The following is a 14783-nucleotide window of genomic DNA, read 5'->3' as shown; positions in this document are numbered from 1 at the left end:
TGTCCCAGGGTGTGGCCAACCTCACTGAGTCTCAGTTTCCTCGCTTATGAGACGGGGTCGATGATATTGACCTCAAAGGATCGATGTCAGGAGTTTTTGGTAAACTGCTTTGTAAATACAAGGTGCTCTACATATTGGTTAATTATCATTATTAACCAAATCACAATAATTAACAGCTAGCTAGATGTCAACAACCTATTTTCCTCAGGCTAGGAGATGAGGAAGGAATAGAAGCAGCCACTTGTCAGGGTCTAGGACTTACCCTGTTTACAAGTTAGCCTGCACACTACCAAGCTCCTGTTTCTGTTACTGTTTCAAGGATGCTGGCAGAAGACAGGAGATTCCTGGGTCAGAAACAAAGGACTTTGTTACTAACAGCACAGCGAGCAGCATGAACCTCCTATTGCTTCATTTATCCTTGTCCCCCAAGTCCTAACGGGTGACATGGAGGGGCCCAGGTGTACGTTTCACATGCAGTGGGTTTGTCACAGCTGAGGAACACTGAGCATGGGAGAGCCACTGTTTATATAGACCAAATCTGCTCTTGGCCTAGGGGAAGATTTTACTCCTGTCTCAAGGTTGCTCATTGCAACTGCTGAACCGAGAAACGGCCAAGGAACAGAGCAGTCAGGGCGTTGCATTCTTGGCATATTCCACACAAACATGTAGGGATGCTGAGAGCCCCCGGCATACTACCTCTCCCAACACCATGGTCACCCTCTTCTCTGCTGCTCCCCGTCCTGTGCATTCCAAGGACTGACACTTTCACCTAAGGCCCTTGAATGGCATTCCCTTCTTGTACCCCAATTCAGATGGACCATAGTGGACCCTCGACTCTGAGAAAGATCTGTGGGTGGCCATGATGAGGAGAGGGAATAGGTTAGGGACATTTCCTGGGGAAGTCCCTGAGCAGTGGGGGCAGGCAATCCCTGTGAGATCACCTCCCAGGGGACTTCTGTCAGCCCCAATGATGGGGAGGAGTGGAGGAAGAGCAGCATTTCAACCACAATATGGGCTTTTCTAGGCAATCTCTCCTAGAAGGGAGTGGAGTGAAACTGGAGAAGATGCCCCAGGATCCCCAAATGGCTTAAGGATAAATCTCACTGGGAAAGATGTGAGAATGGATGCTATTTAGTGTAAAGAAGCTGAGACAAGGATGACTTTGTAGGTGACCCAAGCATTATTTGCATCAGTCCTGGACCCCTATTAGGCATGAGAATAGAGGCTGGGAGTGAAGGTTCACGGACAATGTGGAAGGAAGGAGAGTAGTCAGAAAGCCAGCATTAATTCAGGGCTAACGCTGGCAGAGACCAGAAGGGGCTCAAGATCTCCATCAGAAGTCAAATTGGGGTGTCCAACTCCCATTTAGTTGAGAATCTAGGAGACTGTGCCTGAGGGTAAGGACCAAGACAAGGGGGCATCTATTATGGACTGGCTCCCCACCTTGTGTAGAGGGGCATCCTTCCTCTCTGCTCCATGCCCAGCTGGGATGGCAGGGCCTAGCAATACCACCTCCAGATAGCCTCCCTCCTTTCTCTGAATTTCCCTCCTCAGCCAAACACATTTCCACTCTTGAGGGAAGAAGCAGAAGGGCAGGACTGGCTGCATAATTTTCAGGACTTAGTGCAAAATGAAAATGCGAGGCTCCTGGTTCCAAAATTATTAAGAATTTCAAGAATTTTAATGAAGAATTAAACCAAACACTGCTTTCCTGAGGGTGGGGCCCTGTGAGGCCACACAGGTCACACGCCCACAAAGCTGGCCCTAGGTAGGGGATTCTTTCAGTTGCACGCAGAAGCCCACAGCCCAAAAGGGGCCCTAGTTACCCTTTGCACCAGGTTGTCTTTTATTGCTATAAAACTCTCGAGGGGAGTTGTTCAGACCTGCTGCTGTAAACACGCCCTTCGGCATCCTTCTCTCCGCTCCCAGCCTCTTCTGCCCTCTGCCTCTTGAAGGGGGCCCTGGGCAGCCTTGAAAATCACAGAGATCAGTGGTTCTCAAATGTGAGTGTGCAACAGAATGCCCTGGAGGGCTTCTGAAAACACACATCGCTGGTCCCTGTGCCCAGACTCTCTGGTTCTTAGGGCTGAAGTGGGGCCTGAGAATCTGCATTTCTAACAAGTTCCCAGGAGATGCTGATGCAGCTGGTCCAGCGATCATGTTTTGAGAACCACTGACATAAACGACAGGAGCACTTGGCCCGGGAGGATCCAGTCAGGCCGTGTGAGGGCAGGTTCTGACACACTCCGAGGCTGGCAGCCCCTGCCTCAGGGAAGACACAGCCCTGACCCCCGTCTTCCTTTTCAGTGTGGTGAACCAAGATGAAAAGTCCTTTGCCATTGGGGTACAGTTCTTGCTGATGCGCCTGCTGGGTAAGTGTCTGAGGCACCCCCTTCCTGAGGAGTAGCAGGGGGCATCTGGGGCTTAGGGGGTGTGGGGTGGGGGTGGGGAAAGCCCTCTCTCACCTCTGTTGTAAAGAGAAGCTGTGCATAGTCAACACAACAGCCAGTGCCAAAACCCTATATGGGCGGTTTCCCCATTACTTGAGGTTAGGAAAGATTCCATCTATGATATTAAGTCCAAACTAAATTATGTAAGGAAAATGGAAAGTGGACACAGCTGAGAATACCTAACAGCGAATTGAAAACAGGTGTGTTTTAATCTCTCTCCAAGAACGCGCTGTAGGAACATAACCTTGCATTCCTGTCCCAGCCAGAACAGCAGCTGAGCCCAGCCCTGGCATCGTCCCTCCCGTTTTACAAAATTCACTCCTCCTACCTCTGTTTGGCAAATGTTTCTCAGAAGGGGGCCACTGCGGCAAACCCTGCCTGCCCTCAAGCAGCCAGGAGCCCAGGAGGAATGGAGCTGTGCGCAAGCGGTCAGCAGTGCCCCTCAGGGAGGACGAGCAACCTGCAGGGAGCAGGGGACCCCCAGCCCTTCCCGGGTGGACTGGGGGGAAGGGGCACATTGTGGGCCTCTTCCCAGATGGCATGTGCTGGCCTGTCCCTTCTTGACACATCCAGGCACTAGATTAGACATGAGGCTCTAAGATGGAGACCCTTGCAGTGACAGGTAAATGAAGTAAAGGGACGGAATTCAACTGAGGACGTATTTATTAGTGGACACGAACTGCAGTGAGGAATATGGAGTTTGCAGTGGAGAGACTTGACTTACTATCAAGGTGTGCTTTCTGACCTTCAACGCCAAAATCCCTGCAGAGCCTACTGTGCGTTATTATTGTTATGTATGTAAGTGCCAGGTCTGCACTTCGCCCTGCCGTGGCTTCCATTATTCTGGGGTGTGTTGGCGATGTCCCTCCCGGGGCCAGCTGAGCAGGAGCCTCTGCAGAGCACTCTCCAACCGAGGTTGGGTGAAGCGTTCAGATGACGAGGAATGAACTTTTTCAGTGGGATTCCTTAGTCTTGGGCCACTTGCTCCTCTCGTCCCAGTACGGCCTCTTCAGACCCTGCCCCTCTGGCCTGTATTACAAGCACAGAGGACACAGGGCGGCAGGATCTACCCTGTCCTGGTGGCAGAGGCACGATTGTCATCACAGCTCCTGATTTTCATTTATAATTTACCATTTATAACTTCCTCGGAGACCTCCGCTGGGAAGGAAACCTTGCGTTCTGCCCAGCCCAACCAGCGGTGAGGATGGGCTCTGAGGAGCCCTGCCCTGCTTCCTCCAGCGGCCTGAAAAACGACTCTCCCACTGCTCAAAGCAACGCTGCCTTTCTTTTTTCACTTGAGCTCAGATAACTCCATGTGGGACCACAGTTAGAAAACTCAGGCCTGGAAGGATTCTGTTTATGACTCAAGAAAGCAATTCCACTCCAGGTTAGGAAAAAGGTCTTCGAAACCTATAAACCCCAGCAAGTTTAAAACTACCTGCTGGGACTTGATTGAAATTTCCTCTGGACTGCACTTCTATTTAGGGAAGCATCACTGGAGGTCAGTCTCGTGGCCAGTTTTCATCCCCCGTTACCTAGAGACTTGGGAGTGAGCAGGGTTGAGTGGAGGCTGGTTCTCAAAGGTTCCACTTATGTGTGGAGCCACAAGCAGAAGACTGCCTCTCTTTCCTCCGGAAGCAGCTTCTCACAGGGCCTTAAACAGCCTGGGAGGCTGTTCTCACACAGTGGTTCTGAGAATGGGATGGGCTGACCTTGGCAGGGATCCCAGACAAGCCCCTGCCCAGTCCAGTGACTGCCTAGCACTGCATCTGATGAGACGGGGCAGTCCTGAATATTTACCAGCACTAAGGGATACGAGCTGCTGGACCAGGTCTCACCACTCAGCTGCAGGGACGTTCAGGGGGCCTGAGGCAGAGGCTCTGAGCAGCCAGGGTATTGGGGGTGTTCTGAGGGTGCTGTGTAAGCCAGCAGGGCAGCCTGGTGTGGTGGAAGAACATGCGATTCGAACCCCTATAAACTAGGGTTCAGAGTCCAGCGCTGACCCCTCTTGGCTCTGCGACGGGGAGCTAGCCAAGTCCACCTTCCTCCTCGTTAAAGGGAAGGCACCCACCCGCCTCCCGGCTGCTGTGAGAGCTTGAGGAGTTGATGCCCTAACAGCCTCCCGCTACACAGTGAAGGTTAGCATATCTCCACTTGGGGCCAATCCCAAGTGTGGGAACGATGTTGTCTGCCTGAGCAGGCTACCAAGGTGACCTCTGTGACTCCCTCTGCCCTGCAAGGATGGCTCAGGTCGCTTTTCTCTTCTAAGCCTCCAGTGAAAGAATAATGCAGGCTTCACGGAAAGCTATTCTGCTTTCCAAAGTCGATGTGGTTCCGAGGGGTGGGCCAGAGCCGTTGTCATACGTGTGAACCGTGCAGGGGCGCTGGGAGGGCTCGCTCCCCACCCTGCCAGGAGCCTCTGCTGGTAGCTCCGCGTGACCTGGGCTCTCTGAACTCTCTTCCCGCTGATGCCAGCCTGGCTGCCATCTCCAGCCCTCTACGGCCTTGCCATCGACTCCTCCTGCATCCGGTGGAACTTGCAGTGCTCAGGCAGGCGAGGGGCCTGCGCCTACTACGACAATGACGCTCTCAGAGACAGGTGAGGGCCCTGCACGGCGTGTGTCAAGGCGGCCAGGCCCCAGGCCTGAGCAAAGGGCAGTCATCGGCTCTGGCGGCTACAGTGGGGCTGTCGGGCTTCTGAGGGAGAGGATGGAAGGTGCTGCCATGGACAGGGAGTCACCACGATGGGCATCTCAGGGTTCACAGAGAGCCGTCCAAGTAACAAGACGCTGGAGCTGCTCTGAGGTGGCCCCCAATCTGCAGTCCCCCCAGGCCCACGGGAGGGACAGCAGCAGAAAGAAGTTTGTCAAAGGGAAGGGGCATGGCTGGAGTCCGAGGGACAGGCTGTGGCTGTGGACGATGGTGCCAGGCCAGCCTCCCACTGCTCAGAAAGAGGTGGCCCCGTCACGGCTCCTGTCAGAGGCCAAGAGCGGGGGACCCAACCTGCCGCAGCCGGCCTGAGCCTAGCTGCAGCCCCACTGAGTTCCACACCCCTTCCAGCCACCTTTCCTGCTGCCATCATCACACAGACCTGAAAGAGTGAGGAGAGTGGGCTTCTGGGGGCTGGACGGGGGCTGGAAATGCTGTGAGAGTGGCCTAGAAGGCCCGGAGAGGGGCTGACCATGAGGGCAGGGAGAAGGTGCCCCTCTCCTTCTGATGGTGCTGGGCCATCAGGACCCTTCAGGCTGGCTGGGGCTGCAGTGTTGCCTCTGGCCCTCTGGGGGCACCAGTGCAGGGGTGAGGACCACTGGATTAGGAGTCTGTGCCTACTCCCTGCGAGGCCTGTACCCTTTTGGGTCAAAGGAATGAAGAAAGTGGTCCCCACCTGGGTGGTGATGGATCCTTACCTGAGTGGTGACCACACATTCCCTGGGCCACTCTGAGAATAATGCTGCTCTTCCTGGTGGCCCTGGCCCTGGGAGCGGGCCACAGAGCCTCTACACCCGCTCAGTGGTCCTGTCTCCTCCTGCCCCACAGGTACCTGGGCATGCAGGTGGGCTACAAGGCGCTGGGCGCGCTGCTGCTCTTCTTCATCAGCTGGCGAGTGAAGAAGAACAAGGAGTACAATGTGCAGGAAAAGTCTGAGGGCCTCATCTGACCCTTGACCCTTGGCCAGGCCACCGCCCTGCTCCAGAGAGTAGACCCTGTCCCTCCACTCCTGCTGTATTTACTATTGTTAACACGTCATTCCCTTTTGTTTTTTAAATAAGAAAGAAAACCCCAGTCACCATTTGCCTTCCCTGCCTCCGCCTCCCAAAAGCCCCCACAGGTCCTTAGGGCCGCTCCGCACCTGGGCTGGGCGGGCACAGAGCTGGAGGGCCAGGGCTTCCCTGGCTCCTTCAGATGCTCAGGCTCTCCTCAGTGCTGAGTGCTCCAGTGAGGATACCCACTGAGGCGGCCCCTGCCCCTCACCAGTCCTGTAGGTGGTTTCCTCAGGGGAGAGAGAAAAGGGGGCATCTGCCCAGAGGAAGAAGGGAGTGAGAGGGCTTATTAATGGCCAGAGCCAGGCTAGGGGAAGGGGAGCCTGACTATAGTCCCCTTTGCGTCTGGGTTCAGCATCAGAACAGAACCCAAGAGGCGGTGGCTCCTTGCCCTGCAGATCCTCGCTTCCTACCCCCGGAGGCCACTTTTGAAGCTGCCATGTTGGGAAGTATGACCAGCTGGTCTTCTCTCAATTACCCACTCTCAGGCACCAGAGAAAGGACTAAGATACCCCAAGGGTGGGTCATCCAAATGCTGTTCACATTAACTCTAGACCCTTCTATACATGGGTCTGTGCATGTTTCTCTCTCTTTCTTGGGGTACGTTTCAAACTAAGAAAGCCACAGCATAGTGAAGACCTGAGGGAGGCTGTGAAATGGTCATGATGCTACCCTCCCACCCCCACAATGTGGGGACAAGACCCCTCATCACAGAGTGATGGGAAGACCCTCCCCAAGTTTCCCTGGGAGCAGAGGAGGCAGCTTCACACGGACTTCTCTGTCTGGACATCAGCCTGTATGCCGTGGAATAAAGAGAGGCAGTCCAGGATGTCAGCAAAACGAGTGATGAAGCAAAGGGAATGTCAAATGCTGCCATGCTGGATGGCAAGCTGCAGCCCACAGAACAGAGGCCGGTGAGGCTGACTTTCCTGGCTTCAAACCCACCTGTGTTCATCAACATTTTCTCAGCCTCTACTCACTGCCTCCAGAGAGGTGGGCGCTCTCTGTGGGACTGGGTGGAGGGACCCTGCTGCCGTGTGGTAGACAGCCAACAAAAGAGGCCTTTCATCAACAAATCTTATATTTATTGGAGACCAACTTTGTACAAGGCAGTGCTAGTACCTGGTTCTCCACTGAGGTTCCCCGAGATCTCCCCTCCCCTCCCTCGATCGACAGCACGGCCTCCTCCCAGAGTGTGCTCAGTGGGCAGTGGGGGGAGGCACAGCAAGAAGATTGTCAACAGGATCTTGACCATCCATGCCCCACCAGACTGACCCTGCACTTGGCCCTTTGCCAGAGAGAGTTGACTCACCATGTCCTCCGGGGCAGCTGGGTGTTGGTCACTGCCACACGTGGATCTCTTGAATGCCACTCCTTGGAAGACCCCTCCCAAAGCATACCAGAAACCACCTCCAGAAAGGCCTCATATGGTGGTAAACCAAAAAATTTATGTCAACGGCCAAACTGCCATGAGACTGAAGTCTTTGTGAAAGCCACTGTTACAGACAGCCTTATTTCCAAAGCCACCAGGCTTATTTCCAAAGATCTCACTCAGGAAGCACAGCTCCATGCAACCTCAGGGGCCAGTTTCAGCATTTAAAGTGGTCCTGCTTAGAAAATGATTCCCACAGCTAACCCTGGTCCTTCTTGCTGCAATTTAATCAAATTCTGAAGGCTCTGCCTTCAACTGAGCTTACGAATGGTGAATGCCAACCTTGAGATTCTGGAAGATTGATTGCCCTCCGAAGCCTTTATTCTATTATGATATTGCTATTAATATATTATAATTTTGCTATTGATGTAACTTGGTCATGAATTTGTACTGTCATGTCTGTCAGAGCAGACAGAACCTGCACCTTCTGGCCAGAGGAGGTGCCCATTCCACAGCCCTCAGGGGCCTCTGGCCATGGGGATCAGAGGTCATGCAACTCTCAGCCCATCAGCCTGGTACAGAGCAGGCAGCAGGTGCTTCTTTTTCCTTCGGTGGGGTTTCTGCAGGTAGCAGTCAAAGGCCCACAATGCTGGGTCCTCAGGAGGCCTGATCCCTGCCCTTGAGTTTATATCCAGAAGTGAGGTTGGACACAAACAGCTAAGTCCACGGTACAAAACAGAATTAATACCATAATCATCACTGATCACTTGGTCACAGCCAACACTACTGCTGCCACTGCAAATCTTTCCTCCTAACTGCTAGCAGGGAAAAAAATGGTGTCACCTTCGTTCCACTTCTGGAGAAAAGCTTAGCAAACTGCCTTGAGTATTAGACTCCCATGGAGGATGGTGTTAAAATGCAGATTCCCGACGCCCTCCACCAGCCCTGGAGTCTATTTCTGTGGGTCTGAGGGGGCCCAGGAGTGGCACTTTTAACTGGCCCCTCACGTAAGGCTGATGTGGGTGGTCGTCCCACCCTATGTGGCTGGTCGTCACTGCAGCAGAACCTCAGGGACGCCCACTTGGGCTTAGACCACTGAGAAATGTACACGCTCGACTGGCCTCGGGTAAGCTCAAATGTGAGTGAAGGATGACAAGGGGAAGTGGTGCCTACAAATCTGATTTCCTGGGCTGCTGCAATCAGGAGATGGCGGGCATAAGAAACTGTCCAAGAGCTCACATTTATACGAGGTTCTCCCAGTACCGAGAGCGGAATTCTCAGTCTACAAGCCTGAGAGTGCAAAATGTGTCACAGTTATTTCTTTAAATCAGTTATGTCTGACTTCAAGCCCTTATCCTTCTGGCTACCTGGAAATTCAACATCAATCATCTTTCGATCTGGCTCCCAGAGCCCTCCACAGGTCCTTGGGTCCTGCCACTGTGGGTCTCTGGTCCCTTCCCAGTCTGAGGCCCCCTAGTGTCCTGCTTCTGCCCTGAGCCTGGAAACCCTGCAGAGGCCAGAGCCCAGAGTAAAGGCCGCCTCCCTGTGCACACCCCAGCTATGCCCTCTTCCCCCATCCAGTCCTAGGACGCCCACCCTTCTGCTCCACTCCCCCTCCCAGTCCCTCAAGGGCTGAATGAAAAAGCCAGGAAAGGAAGGGTCTGCAGGAACGTTTTCACTCCATCCTTCTTTGAACCTTTTTGGATAGGAGAGGGAGAATGAGTGAGAATCAAACACTGTGTCTCCATAAGTTATCCTTTGGCCCAGAGCCTGGGGTGATCCTCCCATTGGCCCCATGATGGAGGCCAGACTGGTCTTAAGGCCCCATTTGAAGATAAGGAATCTGAAATCAAGGAAGTAACCATTATGGCCAACTTCATGCAAATAATAACTGGCCAGACCTGGGCTCAAACCATGCTGTCCAGCCTCTCTGTCGGCTCCACTTCCAGCTCCAGCCCCCCTACTGAGTCATTCTGGAATTGGGGGGGAGGGCCCTTTGTTCCCACTGAAGTTCACTGGCTCATAGGAGGGTGGGGGGCGGGCATCCACTGAGGCCGGGGGAGGTGGGTCATGGAGGCGGGAGAACCAGGTGGTATTTCATTTACCCACCTTCTATCCAAGCAGCAAGGTCAGCATAACTGTTCATTAACCCGGGCCGATTTAGCCTTATAGCACCATGAGCTAAAGGAGAGTCATGGAGAAAAGGGACAAAGAGGAAAAGGTTTCAGGAGAAAAGGCCCAGAGAGCTGCCCACAGACAGACCTTCAAGGGAACACCCCCACCTGGTGACGGGTTAGCAGATTCTTGCTTAGGAAACAAAGCCACATTGTGATTTTCTCCACCCACTCTCAATGATGGAGAGATGCAGTTAAGCTGGGGCTAAATCCAGTCAGTATCAAATTGATATTAAATATATTACAGATTCCCAGAGAGATTGGCAGGGGCTGTGCATGTGTGTAATAGAGAGAGAGAGACGGAGACAGAGACAGAGAGAAACTCTGTAAATCCAAGAGAGAAATCCTCTCTTTTACAACCACAGGAACTAAATCCCTGGGAGAAATGTCCGTCTCCTGCCAGGAGCACCCAATTCATTATAACCTTTCATCAGAAATTAAATATGTAAACAGGTCTTGGACAAGCCCTTGGTAAATCATAAAGGAGAGAAAGTTGTTCCTCCTGTGACACACCCTGCCCATTCACCCACCCTCCACCCCCCATCCCCACCCCTGCATTGTCGCCACACTACACAGGGGTCACCCCAATTTGCTGACGTCCCTGCCCCCCACGCACCTGCTACACCTTGATGACGATAATAGTGACTAAAATGTGCACAGATCTTTAGCGTTTACCAAATTCTCCATTCATTTCACAAACTCCTTTAACTCGTAACTGAGTTAGGACAGGCTTGGCTATGCGGCGGTAACAAACCTCACCAATCTGTCACATGACACAGCAGGGGTTTGTATCTTGCTCATCGAAAGTCCACTGTGGGTCTGGGTGACTCTCCCGGGCAGTGGCCTCCAAATGGTGGCTCAGCAATGCAGTCTGCTGGGCTCCCGAGGTACCTCCATTTCATAACATGCTGCCGGATTGATGAGGCAGGGCCGGACAGTCCTTGAAGGTCTTGCGCTGCTAAGTAGGTGTTTTGGCCCAGAAGTAATACGCTTCACCTCTGGCTCCCAGACCATGGGCCAGAAGTAGTCACAAGTCCCTGCCTAACTGCCAGGGGGGTGGGGAAGGATAGCCCTCCTGTGAGCTCAGAAGAGACAAAAAGCAGATTTTGGACAAGCACTAGAATCCTCTACCACCAGGGGCCGAGCTGGGTGGACACAGGCGCTCTCTGGGACACTTCAGCCAGCGTTGTCAGGCTGTGGTGGGAGGAAAGGCACAGTCGGGAAAAGTTTTCCAAAGGAGGCGGCATCAATGCTGGGTCCCAAAAGGTGAGGAGATGCTTTCCAGGCAGGGCTGAGCCCATAGGCAGTTTGCAGAGGAATGGGGAGGTGGGAGAGAAGGCTGGCTCAGAGGACACAGAGACTGGGTGGTGGCTGAGAGAGATGCAGAGTCAGGGAAAGCTTCTCTTGAGATGGGAGAGATTTGCTAGGGCCAAAGGATCAGGGAGGCTGAGGAGCCAAAGAGAAGGACAGCTGCCAAGCAGGCTCCCTGAAGAGGAGGGGATGAGCTGATCCACAGTGGAAGCCAACCCCGGAAGGCAGCATGACTAATCCCACCTACAAACGGAGAAAATGAGGCCCCTTCCAGTTGTCATTGGTGCCTTCATTTATTCATTTAGTACCTGAAGTAGATGAGGACAAAAGATGACAAACGCATGGTCCCTGCCCTTCAAGGTCATATAATTAGGAGCAAGAAAAAGGCCTTATCAGAGGGCAAAGTACAAGTGCTATGAGCTCATTTGGTTGAGGGGTCAGAGAAGGGGCTAGATTCTGGTCTTGTGGGATGGACTGCCTTTTGAGAGAATCCAGGCAGAGAAGAAGTTCCAGGGAGAGGTAAAGAAGCAGGAAAACCTGTGCAAGTTCTGAGAACTCACTGCACACAGGGTCCATGAAGGAGAGCAGAGGGAAGGCCGATAGAGGCATTGAGGTTCCTGGAGCATCTTGAGGGCTGGCTTACACCAGGCAGCGAGCGATGGGGCCAGCCTGGTCCTGGCTCTGGGACAACGCCCATGCCCACCTCTTCCCACTCAGGGCCCGGAAGAAGGGCCTCAGAGCCCCAGCCAAGCAGTCCTAGAAGCTACTCCTAGCTCAGGGTCCCCTCCTGGAGTCTACACTGGGAAGGGGCTCCTGAGTGGGCCACGCCATACCCTCGTAAGCAGTCCTCTCGGTACTCCGAGCACACACCAGCCCTGCCCAGCACACTCACAGGGAGCCCCACCTTGCGTGCTTGGAGAAACCACGCGTGTTCAGCCTCCCTCTTGGCTGGTGCTCCAGGGCAGCCCCAGCCCAGGGTTGGATGGGAGCTGCTCCATGCCCTCCCACCTCCTCCCTCTCCCCATCTGGGTGCTGGGAGCTGGAGGCTTGGAGCTAGGAGTCAGAAAGTCTCCATCTCAGGGCAGAATGGGGCAACTAATTTAAAGGGGCGTCTGTGGAGCCCCCCAATCTGTTGCTAACACCCTTCTCTTTGCTTTGTGGTCCATCAGTGTGCAGTACACCAGGCATCCCCTTTTATGGACACCAAATCCATAAAAGTGACCTCAAGGGTCCCATGTGGGGACCAACGTTTGTTGAAACCTTGGTCCTCATTACACCTCACAACCACCAGCTTACAGATGAGGAACTGAGAGGTCGGATGAGGCAGAAGCTTTCCCTTGGGTCCACACTGGGGAAGAACAGAAGCAAGTTTCACACTGTTTCTGTCTCACTCCTTGACCTGAGCCGCCTCTCCAGACACACAGGTTCCAGAAGGGCTCTTGAAGCCAAATTTCAACAGCTCAGGTGCGCGGAGCGCTCAGACACTGTCCTAAGTGCTCTGCGTAAGATGGCACCTTCAATCGTCACCTCAGCCCTATGAGATGCAATCAGCACGCCATTTCACAGACGGGGGAACCTAAGGCACAGCGGGCTGCGGTCCTGGCCCCTGTTCTCTCATTTCCACCGGGAAGGCACGCGCCCGGAAGGCTCGGCACTGAGGTCTGCAGAGAGCGGCGCCTCGCCGGGCGCGGGAGCCAGGCGGAGCGGCAGTGGGCCACCAGGGGGCGCCACACCCCACCGCCGCCGGGCCCTGCAGTGGGATCCAGGCGGCGCCACGCCCCGCGGGCCAAGGGGACGCGGAGGAATAGGCTCGGCGTCCGACCGCGCGCTCTGCTGAGGGAAGCCTGCCACCCGGCTCTCCGCGGCCCCACAACCCGGCGTCCTCGGTCTTGCGGGGATCCCCACGCCCACCCCACTCCCGCATCCCCTGCTCTGGCCACCCCAGAGCAGCCAGGGTCTGAGCCCACCCAACAGTGCCTTGCGATCTCCGTCTCTCCTGCCCCCGCGACAAAGCACCATTTAGTCTATCTACATTTTCGTACGAAAGTGTAATAAACACATTAAAGAACAAGGAAAGGAGAGAGAAAGATGCCAGGAAGCACCGAGACGGCCCGCGGGCACACACAGCTTCCCCTACACTCTCCCACCTGCCGTGAGCACAGCGGTCACCCAGCCCGCAGGGTGGGGTCATTCCCGCCAGGATGCAGTGACGACCTCCCCGTAGCGGTCACCATCTGGGAACCCCCATTCCGGACTGCAGGAGGTCAGGTTCTCCAGTTCCCAGAGCACCTCCTGAGGCCTGGCCCTGAGACAGGAGCAGGCATCAGAGAGAAACCGATGTGTGGACCCCGGGCACTGTCCACCGGGGGGAGTGTCCAATTCCCTTCCTGCCTGCAGACTGCAGCATCAGTCAAGTGCTGGGCACCAGGCCTGTGGGGGTGAACAAGACAAACATAACCCCTTCCCCCTTGGAATTTACAGTTTAGGAAGGAAGGCAGACCTAACCAAGAAGGCACACAAATTGTGTGGTTGCAATTGGCTAATAATCAATTACAGGTGCAATGGTGCCATGAAGAAGAAGCACAGACAGGCAGATAGACACCAGCCCAGGAATGCAGAGGGAAGGGGGGATGTGGTGGTCTCACAAAGTGATGGAGGCCAGTTCCCTAGCAGATTGGGGATCAGGAGTAGAGGAGGCGAACCCCAGTTAAATCTGGAAGGATGGGGCAAGTTTGTTGAACAGGGGCCTTAGAATGAAGGGGTTCTGGGCACAGGGGACCGCAGGAGTGCAGACTCCGAAGTGAGAACGCTGGGAGAACCTACCCCTTGCCCGGAGGGCAGGGGGTAGGTAATGCAAAGTTATAAGTTGCGGGGCAGAGTGTAGCGGGAGGTAGGCTCTAGAGGGAGAGTGTACCGTGCACACCTCCTTTACTAACTAGATGCCGCCTGTGGGTACCAGGAAGCCACAGACAGGCTTCTAACAGAGGCAAGATGCAACCAGATTTCTGGGTTTAAGAGGTCACTGGGGCTGCATATATTCTTGGGAAAGGGAGCCTGGCTGGCAAAGGTAGGTTCTTAGGAAGGAGGCTTCCTTCTTGTCATTATGGCTGCTGGGGACCCTGGTACTCGAGAGGATCAGAGCTGGGATGCTCCAGTGGGTCCAGAACTGAGAGCAAGACCGGTGAGAACAGGAGCATCCCAGGTGCCTACAAGCTTCTGCCGCCAGGCTGCGATCTGCCCAGAGAGCTGGGCGTGAGCATGAAACCGGGCTGGAGCTGCTCTCCGCACCAGAATGTGCCTGGTTATAAAGCATTTGCTGGGAACTGGGCTGTCTCGGGTTCTAATGGGTACACATGACATTTATGTTTTTAAATTATCTGAAAACATTGGGAGAGTTTCAATCTCAGGTTTGTTTTTGAAAAAACCTTGGGCCAGCACTCCAGCTGGATGACAAGGGATGGAAGCAGAGTAGAGAGCACCCCTGCAGATGGTCCCTGTCCTCTTAGGGATGCTGCAGCCCCCACATCACCTGCTTAGCCCCTATGCATATTTCAAGTTTCACACATACACACACCCTCAAAGAGGCAAGCGAAGCCACCAGAAATCCAAGTGACGGTTGGAAAGGACCGGTCTGGGACTGGGATCTGGAGGAGAGAAAGGCCATGTTTGAGAAGTAACGACCTTGTAGATGACTGCCAGGTGGAAGTTGTGAGGA

At 54.2% G+C, this 14783-nt stretch overlaps 1 protein-coding gene across 1 annotated transcript in view; it reads left to right on the top strand.

Annotated features, from left to right (window-relative positions):
- Window positions 1–8010, top strand: part of SLCO2A1 (solute carrier organic anion transporter family member 2A1) — an 83966-nt gene extending 75956 nt beyond the window's left edge. Inside the window, exons 13-15 of the mRNA XM_046662409.1 lie at window positions 2308–2372; window positions 4926–5049; window positions 5988–8010. Of these exons, the coding sequence (XP_046518365.1) occupies window positions 2308–2372; window positions 4926–5049; window positions 5988–6108 (310 nt within the window). The 3' untranslated portion in view covers window positions 6109–8010. The remainder of the gene's footprint in view (window positions 1–2307; window positions 2373–4925; window positions 5050–5987) is intronic.
- The last annotated feature ends 6773 nt before the right edge of the window (window positions 8011–14783 follow it).

Source organism: Equus quagga, chromosome 1, assembly GCF_021613505.1.
Source record: "Equus quagga isolate Etosha38 chromosome 1, UCLA_HA_Equagga_1.0, whole genome shotgun sequence".
Taxonomy (NCBI): domain Eukaryota; kingdom Metazoa; phylum Chordata; class Mammalia; order Perissodactyla; family Equidae; genus Equus; species Equus quagga.
This window is presented reverse-complemented; position numbering and strand designations above follow the sequence as displayed.